At 47.8% G+C, this 16,047-nt stretch overlaps 1 protein-coding gene across 2 annotated transcripts in view; it reads left to right on the top strand.

The window, feature by feature from the left end:
- Window positions 1–16,047, top strand: part of pcgf6 (polycomb group ring finger 6) — a 50,468-nt gene that overhangs the window by 22,019 nt on the left and 12,402 nt on the right. For both annotated transcript variants that reach the window (XR_011345459.1, XM_069900436.1), the window contains exons 7-9: window positions 3,981–4,008; window positions 6,596–6,694; window positions 14,914–15,000. Coding sequence is in view for 1 of the 2 variants with exons in the window: in XM_069900436.1 (XP_069756537.1) it covers window positions 3,981–4,008; window positions 6,596–6,694; window positions 14,914–15,000 (214 nt within the window). In the remaining variant the exon portion in view is untranslated. The remainder of the gene's footprint in view (window positions 1–3,980; window positions 4,009–6,595; window positions 6,695–14,913; window positions 15,001–16,047) is intronic.

Here is a 16,047-nt window from a genome sequence, read left to right as displayed (position 1 = left end):
CAGCTGAGGGAGTGAACATAAAGCAAAGGGATCCTGTCATGCATGTAAGCAATGGTCACTTTCCTGGCTTCCTCATTAAAGCCAGCAGAAAGAAGACCTGCCTGCGTCCACACTTCAAGCCTCGTATAGTAAAGGACCATGTCAAACAGATGCAAGCTCCCTGCATTGCACTGCTTTACTGAATGTTTTTGCTGAAGTATTTCAAAACCTTGTGCTTTTTAAAAATTTTGGGGGGAATTGGGATTCACTGCAATCTTGGTATTTATTGTTAGCTCTTAATTGCCCTTGAAACTGTCTGGTAAAGCTGCCCCCACAGGAGAGGCATCTCTGAGATGTAGATCTGACAGCAAGAAGAAATGTTGATCTTCAAAGTCGTGGTGCTGTGTGTGAAATGCCTTGGGTCGTGGTGGTGTGTGTGGAATGTGTTAGGTTGTAGTGCTGTGTGTGTGGAATGCATTAGGTCATGGTGTTTGTGTGAAATGCGTTAGGTCGTGGTGGTGTATGTGGAATGCATTAGATTGTGGTGTATGTGTGAAATGCATTTGGTCATGGTGGTGTGTATGGAATGCGTTAAGTCATGGTGGTCTGTGTGGAATTTATTAGATTGCGGTGGTGTGTGTATGTGGAACGTGTTAGGTTGTGGTGGTGAGTGTATGGATATACCTGAGAAGACATCCACACAGTTAGGTGATGCTAGTGTCAGAACTGGACTGAAAGCCCGGCCAGGAACACGGTAAGTTCTGGAGAGCAGGAACTCCACATTCAGCCACAATGTCGTCAGGTCTCATTGGCTTCATCCATTGTTGATGATATCACATGGTGGAATGGAATTGCCTGGTTTTCTCAAGGGGCAGGTTGTATTTGTCCTTGTGATAAGCATGTGAATGGGGTTGTGTGGGTTCCCATGTGCCAGGCATGGTGAAGTTGCCTGGGTTAATATGTGAGGAGGATATGAATGTGTTCGTTTATGTGGGGAAAGTGGGGGTGTGCTGGTGTTGGTCATTATGATTGTACTGTGGGTTTTATTTACTTTTCAGGACTGGGCATTGCTGTAAGACCATTATTTATTGGTTCCTCCCTAATTACCATGGAGAAGGTGGTGATCATTAATCACTGGGTTCTTCTGTTGATGCTTCTCCCAAGGTGCTCTGGAGAGGGAATTCCAGGATTTAAGTTGAACAGTGATGGACAACAGGCAATATATTTCTGAATCTGGGAGGTCTGTGACTTGGAGAGGAATCTGCAGGTGGAAGTTTGGGAGGTGTCTAGGGAGCAACCTGGGTGAGTCATTGCAGTGCATTATGTCACATTTATAGACTGACCCACTGTTACAGTGGTGGAGGCACTGAATTTTTAGTGCAGTGGATGAGATGCTGTTTGAGTGCCCAAATTAACCTATGGTGTCAAACCTTTGTTGGAGCTGCAAATGGAGAATGTTCCATAATACCCCTGACACGCCTGGTCATTGATGGACTGGTGTTGGGTGACAGGAAGAATGGAGAGCGTTCCATCACACCCCTGACATGCCTGGTCATGGGTGGACTGGTGTTGGGTGACAGGAAGAATGGAGAGCGTTCCATCACACCCCTGACAAGCCTGGTCATTGATGGACTGGTGTTGGGTGACAGGAAGAATGGAGAGCGTTCCATCACACCCCTGATATGCCTGGTCATTGGTGGACTGGTGTTGGGTGACAGGAAGAATGGAGAGTGTTCCATCACACCCCTGACATGCCTGGTCATTGGTTGACTGTTATTGGGTGGCAGGAGGAATGGAGAGTCTTCCATCACATCCCTGGCATGCCTGATCAGTGGCGGTCTGGTGTTGGGTGTCAGTAGGATGTCATGGAGCGTATTTCATCACACCCCTAATGTGCCTGGTCATTGGTAGACTGGTGTTGGGTACCAGGAGGTTGCCCAGTCTGACTATAGTATTTAGGTGGTGTATAGGGTTGGTGCCATTGTATTTCTGGTCCTTGGTGACCCAGGAAGTTGATGACAAGAGAATTAGTTGATGTGATCTGCATGGCCAGCTTGTGGCTGGGTGGTGTTTGTATTGGTTAATCTGTGAAGGCAGTGGATAACCTGATGCAAGTTTTTTTTACAACATGGTGGAAGCCAATTTGGGCCATTTAAACCCGTGCTACCCAATTACACCCAAATTAGCCTGCAACCCCATACATTTTGAACAGTAGGAGGAAACCAGAGCACCTGGTGGAAACCCACGCAGAAACAGGGAGAATGTACAAACACCTTACAGATAGCGCCGGATTCTAACCTGAGTTGCTCGTTCTGTAATAGCACTACGCTAACCGGGCCACCCTAGCCAATATGTGAGAGAATGAATGCTCTCTGTTCTTTCTAAGCCAAGGATGTTGATTCAGGCAGAGGCTGGGCAGTACCACCCGCGTTTTGGAGAGAAATGGGGAGTCTGAGGTCCTTTTTTAAAGCCACATCATTGACCACTTCTGAGTCGCTGTAACTTTTCTTTGTTTGCTGGAGATTCCAGTGTCAGCTGTTCTTTCCTTTCTCAATACAAGTGTTTTTCCACATCCAAGCCAGGTTCCTACTGGAAGTCACAAGTGTTTGTGCCTGCAGTACCTGTCAAGGGATGTGAAGCCCGTCTGGGCAGAGAATACCTCATGACACTGGAATTTGCTGTGGGTCTATCACTCAAACCTCATTTGTCATTGAAGTGTCTCTGTCCCAGTTTAACCATTGGGAAGGGTAGAGTAGTCAGTTTAATACATGGCAGTTTGATGCAGGCGTCTATTTTTTTTTAACCCCTTGTGCTTTGAGATGCAGAGAGACATGTGGGAAATGTTTTTAGCATGTAATCTCCACGACTGCCCACTAACCCAGCTGGGAGTGATGACAGACCTGCAAAAAGAAATGTCTGCATTGATATGACACCCTGTCTTCATCTCATAAATAGCTCAATGTTTGTTCAGGAAGACTCTAGAACCAATAGTTAATCATTGAGCTCTTGAAGTGTTTTTGGTGCTGGCAGAGGAACTGTTGGTCATGTCGGAGCACTGAGAACTTGGAAATCTTTTTCAGGCAGGTTTGGGGTTTGTAACATTTACCTGAACTAAACCAAGGCAGGCAGCATAGATTTCCAACATTCTGACGATGCAGAATGAACAGTGGGGGGAGTTGGAGGAAATGAGCTGGAAGGGTGTAGTATGGATTTGCTCGAGGAATGCAGAGACCCCAACCCCAATAGTGTCCTGCAAATTGAAAAGCATCTGGCCACACATGTGAGTGTGGAAGGAGGTTAATAGAAATGTGATTGGTGTGAGGGACATAGAATCATAAAGTCGCTCAGCATAGAAGCTGTCCTTCAGTCTCTGCCAACAGCAGTCACCCATTTATGCACCCCCTGCTTTTTCTTCTCCCACATTCTCCTCGACTCTCCTCTGGGCTGGAGTTACTGTTGAATGTGCGCAAATATTAAAAGCGCAGTTCAGGTGAGTTGGTCCACCAGGTCCTTCCTAGTGCTCATGCACCACATGAGCCTCCTCTCCTTTAGCACTGCCTCCAAACCACCACCACCACCTTCCCCAGCCATCCTTTCAGTGCATCCAAGTTCTTTTGTCTCAGCCTCTCCCCATGATGGTAAGGACCAATGGAATACTTCTGATCCACAGGTGGTGGCTTCAGTTCTAGGTCTCCACCCACTAATTAAACAATCATTCCCTTCTGGAAGAGCTGCCTTTCCAAGGGTCTGCAAATTATTTTCTCTTGCAACCATAGAATTCCCTTTGAATGCACTGATTCAGTGTCCACCCACCTCAATGGGCTGTGAATTCAAATTCTTAACCACTGGGTATTTATTTTTAAAAAGTACTTAACCCCTGGAATTTTTTGTCCGGATGTTTAAATCAGATTCTGATAGTTGTTGAACTGGTGTCATCTTGCACGAAGTTACGATCGAGTCCCTCTTTGCCTTGGTTAATGATTGTTATTCTAATTTTGCAGGGCAGACCTTGGAATTGGTGATTATAAGGTAAGAATCAAAACCGTTTGCTCTAAGACTCTTTTACTAAAGCCACTGGCCCTTGCGTTTGCTACAAGGATTCAACCCTATAATCGTTTGAGTCATTTCAGTGTTGGTGGCCAGGACATAAACACTTCAGGGAAGAGAATTCATGGTGAATTCCAGTTCCTGGGAAAGCTCTCCTGCAGACTTTTCCCACAGTCTGTTGCCCCAACTACTGTACAGACTTGGATTTCATTATCCACACATATCGGGAGTCAGTATCCCAGAAAGAAGCCTGTATCCCGGTGAGTGGAAAAGCTGTGATGAAAGGAATTCATCCTGAATTTGTCTGCATCAAATGCATTGACCTCTCTATCACAGCTGCAGAGTTCATGCACTCTTACCATTTTAAGCAGACGGGGTATTTAATACATTGGTCAATTGTCTGAACTGTGGCACATTTCTTCTTGAATGTGACTTGGATAATCAGCTCTACATGATTCCCTTGCTAAAGTCCAGCTGACGTCCTGTAAATCCCCAACGAATATGACTGCCAAATTACGGACAAACTGACATGTGCCATTTCAGGTTGTCGATTCTGTTTTGCTACACACATCTGCCAGGCAGCACCATTCACTGTGATCAAGGCAGCCCAGGACTTGAAGAATTGGGGTAGAAGTGAATCCTCAGCTGTGCTGGAGAGCTCTGACTTAAAGCTTGGGCTTGTGAATAATTCTGCGTATAATTCTTACTCAAAGTGGTATCAGCAGCAAATCTCTCAAGTCCTGGCAAAGGTGCCAGCTTCAATTTAAAAATAATGTTCTTGTGAGTACTGATGCGTGAAATGGGAACTGCCTGAATAATTTGCAGTATTGAGCTGTCAGCACTCTGTCGACCAACTGACAGAAAAGCTCCCCAGTCCTCTGAATGGGAGCCAGAGAAAAGTGTGCAGGGAGGCTGTGTGGGCTAAAGAATTGGGTGGAATAGCGGACCTGGAATAGATTGTTGTAGCAGCTTTGGAAGCTGGTTCTGTAGCAGTGACTCTGCTGGTGTGTGGTGAGACATGGAACAGCAACTAGGGAGTGCCTATAAGTTAGACGCTGTAAATGTAGCATCATGAGAAGGATGGGCACCTCGGGGTGGTTTAGAGGTCGTTTAGAGTTGGAAGTTTTCTTTTGCTATCCCCACTCACCATTGCCTGGGTACTATGGGAAAAGACGGTCGGTCATGTGGATGACAGTCTTCTTGTGGCAAATATTCAATCACTCTGATTCCTTCTTCTCTTTCTTTAGTGTTCCCCACCACCTGCTCCCACCCCACTACACTCAATCCTGCAGGATTCTCTGGTATTGATCTTGGGCTGGAACATGGTGGAGCTGTAACCATGCATTGCAGAGGTCCATGAGCTCAACACAAATCAGTCGTCAGGCTTGGCAACCTCAGTGTTTCTCCACATCAGTCCCTGGAGTCTTCACATTTTGCCTGCTCCCAAGTTCCTGTGAATGTTCACTTTGTCAGGAAGCTCGATGAGTGTTCGTTGTATGTCACCATTCAATTTCTGGAGCAGCCCCCGTTGTGAGCCATGGCCTTCACATAACCCTATCCCTCTCCTTCATCCTGCTGATAGCTGAAGCACCCTTGAATTCACCTGAGGCAGACCTCATTTCCAAAATCACTGAGCTCCACAATCTGATTGTTAACCTCTTTTACCCATTACCTTTGGTCCTTGACCTCTCCATCGATAGGATTCCTTTATCATCATGTGCATAATGCATAGAGATTGATCACTTTTGTTTGCTCATAAAAGCACACAAAGAGGTGCTACTGGCCCGGTGGCCCCACCGATAAGAGAAGAAAAAGAGTCACTTCAGACAAATCGAGTGCCCATGGATTTGTCTCCTGTAACCTCTGCAGCTGCATGGCCTCTTGTTCATTCCAACAATAAAGCTGAGCTCAGTTCTGAACCTTCGATAGCATCAGGAAGCATTCAGCACCTTGGGCACTTTGGGAGCCCTACTTGCCATTGGCACCCTCATGAATCCTGTGGCCTGGTGTTAGTCCTTCAGTTGTTGAGTCCCTCACTAGCCCACTGCTTTGGCCTCTTCTGGGCTTCTCAGGATAGGGTTGTTCTCCCACTCTGCTGCTGCTCCCCTGGATCTTGTCCTTGACCTCTCAATCACAACATTTCTTACTGGCAACTCTGAGAGAGATTTCTTCCTTTATTCATGGCCTAACATTGCCACATCCACTACCTCCAGTCTTAGTGGGTCTCGTGTGTCGTTAGCAAGCATCTCCCTTAGATTATGATGCATCTTTAGATTTTCAGACCAGTAACTGACCTGTGGTTATCGTCGATCCCTAAGCAAGCTGTCCAAGGCCTCTTTCTTTCTCTATTCTTACCAACATTGCAAATAAATGGAAAATACAGGTATAGCTGTTCACAACAGCTAAAATTTGAAGTGCAGGCATGTAATACTGTATGAAGGCAAGGGTAAATGGTGTTCTGAATGGAAGGCCTTGGATGCCCATGTCCTGAGTAATGAGTTAGCCATTCAGTCTGCTGAACTCTTTCTACCCTTGACTCCCAGGTTAATTTTCTTTAGTTTTCTTTCAGCCACTGCGGAAGAAATATGTCCGGGTGTCAGAAGAGGCAACAATCCGACATGTGGAAAAGTTTATCCGAAAGAAGCTGGAATTGGACCCAATCTACCACGTAAGCATCAAAGCTCAGGCACAAACCGAGTGTGGATGTGGGAAGGACATCAGTTTGGGATTCTGTCTGAGAGCGGGAGGGAGTGATAACCATATAACCGTTGACAGCACGGAAACAGGCCATGTCGGCCCTTCAAGTCCGTCCCGGTTCACTTGAACAACTCCACTAGCTCCACCGCAAACTCCTGAGGAAGCAGAGGCTTTCTTCATGATGCTATTGTCTTGATGTCCCCTTGAAATTCAGTTACTCCAGAGATTGCAGAATCCAACGCTGTAAAACTTCTTAATTTCTTGACCTTCATCGCCTTCTTTAAGTCCAACAATTTTTGTTATTCCTTTTACTAAAGTTTACTAAAATATCAATTTTTTGCATTAATTGATCTTTTGTTGCAGCTACTTCATCTTGCATTTTCTTCATCTGTTTCTTAATGCCTTGAATCTCAAATTAATTTCCTTTAAGTTGTGTAGCTTGGAAAAGGTATTGCCGAGCAATAAAGACCAGCTTTAACTTGCTCCCTTCCTCCACCTCCCCACCCTCTTCCTTTCATTCTCTTATCAGAGCCCACCTGTCTGAGTACTCTGTCCTTTCCCCATCCCTCCCCCTCCCATCTGTATCCCCATCACTTACCAGACTCTCCCCTCCCCCCCCCCCTGAATCCCCATCACCTAGCAGCCTGATCCTCCTCCCACTTGTATCCCCCATCAATCCCAGCCTCTCATTCTCTTCCCCCTCCCACCTATATAACCCATCACCTACCAGCTTGTGAGCCTGTGCTCATCCTCTTATCCCTCCCAGATTATTTAGGTCTCAGCCTGAATTAGAGTACTCCCGATGAAGGACTGAGGCCCAAAATGTTGACTGCCCTTTGCTTTCCACTCATGTGGCAGGACCTGCTGAATTTCTCCAGCACTCTGTGTGCTTCAGCTTTACTGACAGATGTCCTTGAGGAAGGAACAGGCTGGGTACTCATCCCTGTGACACACCTCCCCCGACTCCCCCATGACCCACTTCCCCCCCTATGAGTCCCACTCCCCCGTGACCCACACCCCTTCCAGCCCCCTCACCTCACCACCATCCCACCCCACCCACGAGTCCCACACACCCTCGTGACCCATGCCCCTGCCTGACCCCTTCCCTCTGAATCACGCCCCTCCCTGCCCCCCATCCCTGTGACCCACCTCCCCTTCCAGTGACTTACTTCCCTGCCAATGAGTCCCACTCCCCACGACCAGCATTCCCACCTGCACCCCTCCCTGTGACCCATGCCCCCACCTACTCCCACACCTCTGAGTCCCTCACCCCTGCCTGCACCCCCTCCCTGTGACCCATGTCCCGCCCACCCCCTTCCCTGCAATCCACTTCCCCGCCCATGAGTCCACCCCTTTATGCCTCATGTCCTCATTTGCGGAATATCCAGGAGATGGTAGTCATGGAGAAAATGAGTATTTAGTATGTTGGATAGGATGCCAATCAGGCAGGATAGTCTTCCTGGATTGTGTCCAGCTTACTGAGTGTTGTCGGAATTTCTGGAAGGCCTCTGGACTCTGGTCCATCATGCTCCGGATCTGGTCCTTGTCGATGGCTTCTATTGCTGCAGGATCCCAAGTCTATAAATGTGACATAATGCACTGCAATGACTCACCCAGGTTGTTACAATGAAAAGGAAAATCAAATAGCACCAACCAAGGGCAGCTCGTGAGCACTGTTGTGGGATTCATCCAGGAGCCTTATGGCTGCAGGGAAGAAGCTATCTTTGAGATGGTTGGTGGTGAATTCACCCTCTTAACCTTTCTCCTCAATGGGAGAAAAGTGTGTCTGGGGTGTAATGGTCCATCAGTGTGTCGGCTGCCCTTCCCAGGCAGCGGAGATATAGATGGAGTCTGTGGAGTAGAGGGAGGTTTGCATGATGTTCTGAGCTGCCTTCACCACCTTCTACAGGTTCTTCTGACCCTGAGCAGAGCAGCTTCCATCCCACGCTGTGAAACGTCCAGCGTCTGCTCTCGGTAGTGCCCCTATACAACTTATTGATGGATGGGTGGGGGTGCATGCCTTAGTCTTCTGAGAAAGTTGACGGATTGGTGCTTTTAGATCATCGCATCATTGGAGATGTTTATTTTTCAAAACTTGAAGTTGTCCACTCTTTTGACTTCAGCATCATTAATGTAGACAGGGTTGTGGACTCTGTCCCCTCTCCTTGTCACGATCATCTCCTTAATTTTACTGATGTTGAGAGAGAGGTTATCTTGGCATCATCCTGCTAGACTTTAAATGTCTTTCCAGTATTGTATCATCATTATATGATATCACAGGACAATGAAGATTGTGCTTCCTGAACACTTTTCTGTGTATTTTATGGATTTTGGGCTCTGATCATGAAAATTGCCTTAAATTTTTCCAGTCATGTTCTGTTTTTCAGATGTAACATATTTTTGTGATTTCCTGTCATATTTTAAGTCTACTATTACATTGCCCATAAAACAAGCTGTTTTGGTCAATCCAAGTATGCGTGGGCATGGCCTCATTGCAAATGTCTTATGCCTCGGCATGTTTGGAAGGCTTTTAAAGATGTTGTTGAGAATTTTCTTGGCAACTACACAGCTTGGGCAGCGTGATTGACGTAGCAGTTAGTACAACGCCTTTACAGCGTCAGTGATTGGGACCAGGATTTGAGCCCTGCACTGTCTGTAAGGAGTTTGTTGGTTCTCCCTGTGTCTGCATGTGTTTTCCCCGAGGGCTCCAGTTTCCTCTCACTGTTCGAAATATACTAGGGGTGTAGGTCAATTGGGTGGCACAAACTTGTGGCCGAAATGGCCTGTTACCATGCTGTATGTCTAATTTTGTTTTAAAAATTAAAAATCCAGCTGATTGACAACATGCTTCAGGCATCCAAAACCATGAAATGCAACATCATTGAATATTCATTTTCTGCGTTCACACTTAAACTCTTCCCCGCTGATCTTGGTGCAGTCAGTGACGAACATGGTGTAAAGTTTCACCAGGTCATTGCTACCATGGAAAAATTAGTATCGGCAACTGGAATTCATCAATGCTGGCCAAATATTGTTGGACACTGACATGAGAGCATCAGATGCTGAGTACCAATGAAAATCAGTGGCAAAACATTTTTAGGTCAATTGAACTAGTGCAACATGTCAGCATCATTTTATGATTAAACATGCTAAATTCAATAAAAGTTAATACAGCAAATCTATAATTATCTTTGTGTTCAGCTTGAAGTTGTCTATCATAATATCTGATTTTTTTTCTCAGGAAGCAAACCTTTTGGAAAAAGTTGTTACCTAGCTAACTAGTGTAGTACTGCTGTCAGATTGAAGATGGGGTTGGAATGATATTTACAGTGGTGAATGTAAAGGACACTGAGTTCACATCCTTGTTGAAGAGATGTTGAACCCCCCCCCTCCCCACATCTTCACTGATTGCGGTCTGTTAGACAGAAAGACAAGGATCCAGTTGCAGAGGAGGCACTAAGGCAAAGATCCTGAATTTTGGGAATGGGTTTGTGCGGACAATGGTATTGAAGGCAGAGCTGTTGATAGTGAACAGTTGTCTGATAGATGTGTCCAGGTGTACTGGGGCTGGATGGAGAGTTGGGGAACTGGCACCTGCCATGGATCTGTTTGAACAGTAGACCTATTGAAGTGGTCTTGTCTGGGCTTGGAGGCTTGACCAGCCTCTCAACGCACTTCACAATGGTGGATGTCAGAGTCAGTGGTCGTTGAGGCTCATTTTTCTTTTCTTCGTAACTGGGTTGATGGTGACCTTGGAGGATGTGGGGACATTGGCTTGTGGTAGCAAGAGATTACAGATGTCTGTGGCTATCCACCAGTTGATTTCTGCAGGCTCTCAGGACATATTCCAGAACTCCATCTGGACCCTTTGTTCTCGGCGAGTTCACCCACTGGAAAGCCCCTCTGACTTAAGCAGCAGTGTCGGTGCTTATCATGGTTCATGTGGGTGTCACCTCCTTGTTGTCTCCCTGTTCGAAGTGAGCATAGAACATGATTTGCTTGTTGGGAAGTGTTGTGCTGTTGCATTCTGAGCTGCCTGCTGACAGCATGCATTCCCTGCCATAGTCACAGTGTGCCTGAGATGTTTGCTTGGCACCCAAGCTTGAGGCAGAACTGTCCCTGATGGACTTGCAGAGATTGTACTTGTCTAGGGCTGGGTCCCCTGACATGAATGGCTCAGCTCTGGCCTTCAGCAGCCTGCAGCCAACCCTGTTTTGTTGAAGATGCTCAACTCCTGGCATTTTGTGGGATGAATTTTGTCCTGTGCATCAGTCTGTGACTGAATGAGCTACTTGCAGGTACAGAGTACAGGTCTGGTTCCTCACTGAACCAGTTTAATGCTAGTCATAGAGTGAGTGATATTTCTTCCCCTTGCCGGCTTCTTGCCCCCCCCTCCCCCACCAATTTGAGGTATAGGCTCTTAATACATCCATGTGGAGGACAAATGCTCTGTATATCACCAGGATAGTGGTTGGCGGATCTGAAGGTGACCTTGGCATCTTTGTCTTCAATTTGCAAAAACGTTGCAGTTCCAACTGCCAGTCATCTAGTTTTAATGCTTGTGTTACAATTGAGTGTCTGTCTGTACCTGCTGCTTTCTATTCTTGAAACAGGGCAGGGAGTTGGGAGGCACAGGTAGATGGTGGCGGCGGGTTCTCTTGCTTAATGTGTTCCCCCTCAGCTGTGTGCTGCCTTAAGAAATTCATCGCCCTGTTCTCAGAGTGACTGGGTCAAGTCACGTGAGCTTCTTCAGTCTGCATCATTTGTCATTGTAATTAAACGCGAGACAGATGGATCCCTTGGGAGGTTGTGTGAAGAGGAGATGGCTGTCCAGAACATGAATCTATGCAGAGCCTGAAGAGTTTAAAGCAAATTATAAATAAATGCAGGCCTTGCCCTGTGGGAAGAAGTTGCTTGTTTGTGTTCTCCTATTGGGACTACGATTTGTTTTCGAGGTGTTAGGTGCTTTTGATCTGGTTGAGCATCATGTCTTTCATTTCCTCACTTTTACCTTTTATTTATTTCATGCCTGTTTTATATTTGTTTTAACTTTACCCAGTCTCATTTTGCTGTCTGTCTCCTCACTTTCTTTTCCTTCCTGTTCTTACAATTTTTATTCTCTCAATTTCATTCCTCCTTTCTTTCTCTTGTTTACACCACCTCTGCTTGTTGTAACCTTTTCAGTTCCCTCTCCTGGATTCTCATTCTACTGAGAAATTTCTGTGCCCCTAGTTTATCACAATGCCTCCCCCCCCCCCCCCCCCCAATCTCCCAGTGATCTTTGTAACCCTTGCAGTAAATGTGACTGGGTTTTGTAATTGTCTTTCGATCTTTGCCCGTGATTAAGTGCTGCCTCATCTGTGACGGGTTGTTTTGCAGATAGCAGCACAAATCACACGCCTGAAGGTTGCTGAAAGCCCAGGAGAGCCAGGCAGCCCCAAATGTGGTGGAGACAAAGGACTCCGCGATCTTTCCATAATTTAGTGAAATTGACTGTGACAGCATGGAATTTAGAGGTTCTGCTGTATTGGCCAGATCCTGACCACTCCATTGCAGAACTCTCAGTCTGAGCATTTGCTGGTCAAGCCCAAGCCCAGGGTCAGCACAGTTTCCTCACTCCTATTGCCACTGCTGTCAAAACGGCTTCTCTTCAACAGTGTGGAAGATTAGCCAGGTATGTTCCAAAAAACAGGATAAATTATCCTGTTCAGTTTGCTAACCACCCTTTGAAGTAAAATGTGGGAGTCATCAGGCAACACTAACAGCTCTAGCTGCGTCCACTAATTGCAGCAGTTCCTCTTCTATCCCACTGAGCCATTTATGACCACCAGAGGTGAGAACAGGGAGATTTGACCAAGTATAGTATCCAGGGTGTGCAGATAATTAGTCAGTGGGGTATGGGGACATTGCAGTGGGTGAAGTCAGTGGTATAATCAAGGAAGATGGCTGTAGTTGTCTGAGTCAGTAGCCTCATTGCCACGATGTTACTGCAAGCAGTTGATAGATTAGTAGAGTTTGAGAGCCTTTTGATAGCAATATTCAGGAATGGAGTGATATCTATCAGGGACCAGCAGCAGAGCTTTACTTCCACTTGGCCATCCAGTTCAGCAAAGACATGTGGGCTGAAGGGCTACTCCTGTACTGTTCTGTCATCAGCCCTGATCTCTCTAGCTTTCCCAACAATGGCGCAACACTGGAATCTGTTCCAGAGGTGAGCTCTGCTCCTGCACTTCTATTCAGTGTTGAAGGAGTGCTGCCCTGTCAGAGGTGGGCCTTACAGCTGTGTTTGCCTAATAACCCCACATCAGAGGCAATGATCTGCTGGCCAGTCACATTGGCTTATCCTGAAGTGCAGCAAACAGCTGTTGTTCACACAGATTCCTCTCAGAGAGGTTATGGCCTTCCATGGTTATGAGGCTGGCAGATAAGTGTCCCTGTTTCCATCCCCTGAAGTGGTGGTTGCAGTGTTCCCACCTAACCTGAAATCAGCCTGGAGACCCTTCAGCCCACTGAGTCTATGCTGACCATCCAGCACTCATTTGTTTTCCTCATGTTCTCATCAATACCCCAGATTCTACCACTCATCTTCATATTTTCAGTGGCCAAATATTCCACCAGCCACACATCTCTGAAACATGGGATGAAAGTGGAGCACCTGACATCACAGACAAAACACGAACTCCACAAAAGTGCTAGTGGGCTGAAGTCAGGATCGAACCTGGTGGTGTGTGGTAACTGCTCTGCCAGCACTGACCACCAAACAAACCTTTGGCAATGTTGTACCAACAGCAAAACGGTGAACAGGTGACCCTGGAAGAGGGCAATGTCCGCTCCAGAGAGGATCGTGGGGGATGTTGGAACCCAGAGAGGAATAGGGGATGTCGCGTACCTCAGAGAAGGGCAGGACAAGATGTGCACCAAGAGAGGGCAATATCCGCATACCCAGAGAGGGGGGCAGGGGAAGTCGTGCGCCCTAGAGAGAGGGGCAGGGGAAGCCGTGCGCCCTAGAGAGGGGCAGGGGAGGGCGTGCGCCCTAGAGAGGGGCAGGGGAGGCCGTGCGCCCTAGAGAGGGGTAGGAGACGCTGTGCGCCCTAGAGAGGGGCAGGGGACGCTGTGCGCCCTAGAGAGGGGCAGGGGAGGGCGTGCGCCCTAGAGTGGGGCAGGGGAGGGCGTGCGCCCTAGAGAGGGGCAGGGGAGGGCGTGCGCCCTAGAGAGGGGCAGGGGAGGGCGTGCGCCCTAGAGAGGGGCAGGGGAGGGCGTGCGTCCTAGAGAGGGGCAGGGGAGGGCGTGCGCCCTAGAGAGGGGCGGGGAGGGCGTGCGCCCTAGAGAGGGGCAGGGGAGGCCGTGCGCCCTAGAGAGGGGTAGGAGACGCCGTGCGCCCTAGAGAGGGGCAGGGGACGCTGTGCGCCCTAGAGAGGGGCAGGGGAGGGCGTGCGCCCTAGAGAGGGGCAGGGGAGGGCGTGCGCCCTAGAGAGGGGCAGGGGAGGGCGTGCGCCCTAGAGAGGGGCAGGGGAGGGCGTGCGCCCTAGAGAGGGGCAGGGGAGGGCGTGCGTCCTAGAGAGGGGCGGGGAGGGCGTGCGCCCTAGAGAGGGGCGGGGAGGGCGTGCGCCCTAGAGAGGGGCAGGGGAGGGCGTGCACCCTAGAGAGGGGCAGGGGAGGGCGTGCGCCCTAGAGAAGGCAATGTCCACGTACCCCAGAGGGGGGGCAAGGGATGTTGTGCACCCCAGAGAAGACAATGCTCACATGCCCCAGAGTGGTCAACGGTCAGTGTGCCCCAGAGAGGTCAATGCCTGCACATCTCAGAGAGGGTAACGGCAGCATGCTCTAAGGAGGGCAATGTCCACACATCCCGGAGACAGGCGGTGGATGTCTGTTTGTCCACAAACCCAGAGAGGGGCCGTGGCTGTGGGCTTAAGAACTCGATGTCATGAGTGTGTTTCTTAAACATGGTACAGTGGACGAGATGAAAAGTATTGTGGGTGGCTTCTGCTACGGCTGTGGAGCTGCAAGTATCCAAATGACCTGATAGAAAGGTATCTCTGGTTTCTCCAATGCACCTTGAGCTTTGTTTGACCTGTACACAGGGCATTACTGGGAAGCAATAACCTTGCCCCTGATTCTCTTGTTTTCTCACATGTGTATTCACCTGCAGAATGTTTAATCACAAGAAATGCTTTGTGTGACTGACAGGTAGATATCATCTGTGGAAACAAGATCCTAGAACATCATCAGACCCTGAGGCACATTCGAAAAAGTGTCACCCACAACAGCATTCAGGTTAGTGATGGTTCTGTGAAGTAAGTAATGTCCTATACATGGTAGTGAATGCTAACGTTATCACTGGGAAGGCTTACCTCCAGTCTGTCTGAGGGGTGGTTGTGAGTTTTTGTCGATGGGAGACTTGTGGGATTTGGGACCATAGCAGGAGCTGTGACTGCTTTGCGTATATGTGACAATGGGATGATGTACTTCATGGCAACCGTCCAGTTAGCATTGTAAAACACACACATACTGGAGAAACCCAGGAGGTCAAATAGTGTCCTTTATATAGTAAAGATAAAGATACATAACCCATGTTTCAGGCTTGAGCCCTTCATCCATGTATCTTGAAATGGTGTCTGCAGACTTCGTGTTTTACTTCCAGTTAGAATTTTATTGAGTATAGAAATTCAGGAGTAAGGAATCTGAGGCTTGGAAATCTGTTAGGACAGGAAGGGCCATAGGATGTGAACTGAGGATGAATATAAAATAAGAGTGTTCCATAGGACTGTTTCCTGTCTGGTATGTACTCTGAATTTGTTTCAGAACAGACCTGGCAGCTCTGGTCGAGGTGTCCATGAGGTGATGTGTTCAAGTGTAGCAGCAGAAATGCCCACCCCCACAATCTGAAGCCCATGATCCAGCATTTCCTTCTCCCTTGATTACAGTCAGTTCAGGCTGACTGATGAGTGCACAAAGGCATGCTGGCAGTAGTAACCACACCGAGAGATGAGGTACTAACTCTTCCTGGGGTTGACTACATTCCTGCAAATGCCATGCAATTGGTTGAGCTAATTGACAGCTCTCATCACATCTCATACAGAGTGGTAGAGGACAGTTAAGCAGTTAACGGGAGAATTTCCATCCTTGACAATGGGGCCTCGTGAGAGCTGAGGATAAGGCTGCACGCTTGCTGCCACACTTGGCCAGAAGCTTTGAGTGGGTGATCCATCTTGGTTCCCTGGAACCCCTTCATTACAGATATCACTCAATACACAACACGTGATATCAAGAGTAAAACACAAAAGTCTGCAGACACTGTGATTGAAGTAAAAACACAACATT

The sequence above is a fragment of the Narcine bancroftii genome, chromosome 10 (assembly GCF_036971445.1).
Source record: "Narcine bancroftii isolate sNarBan1 chromosome 10, sNarBan1.hap1, whole genome shotgun sequence".
Lineage (NCBI taxonomy): Eukaryota > Metazoa > Chordata > Chondrichthyes > Torpediniformes > Narcinidae > Narcine > Narcine bancroftii.
This window is presented reverse-complemented; position numbering and strand designations above follow the sequence as displayed.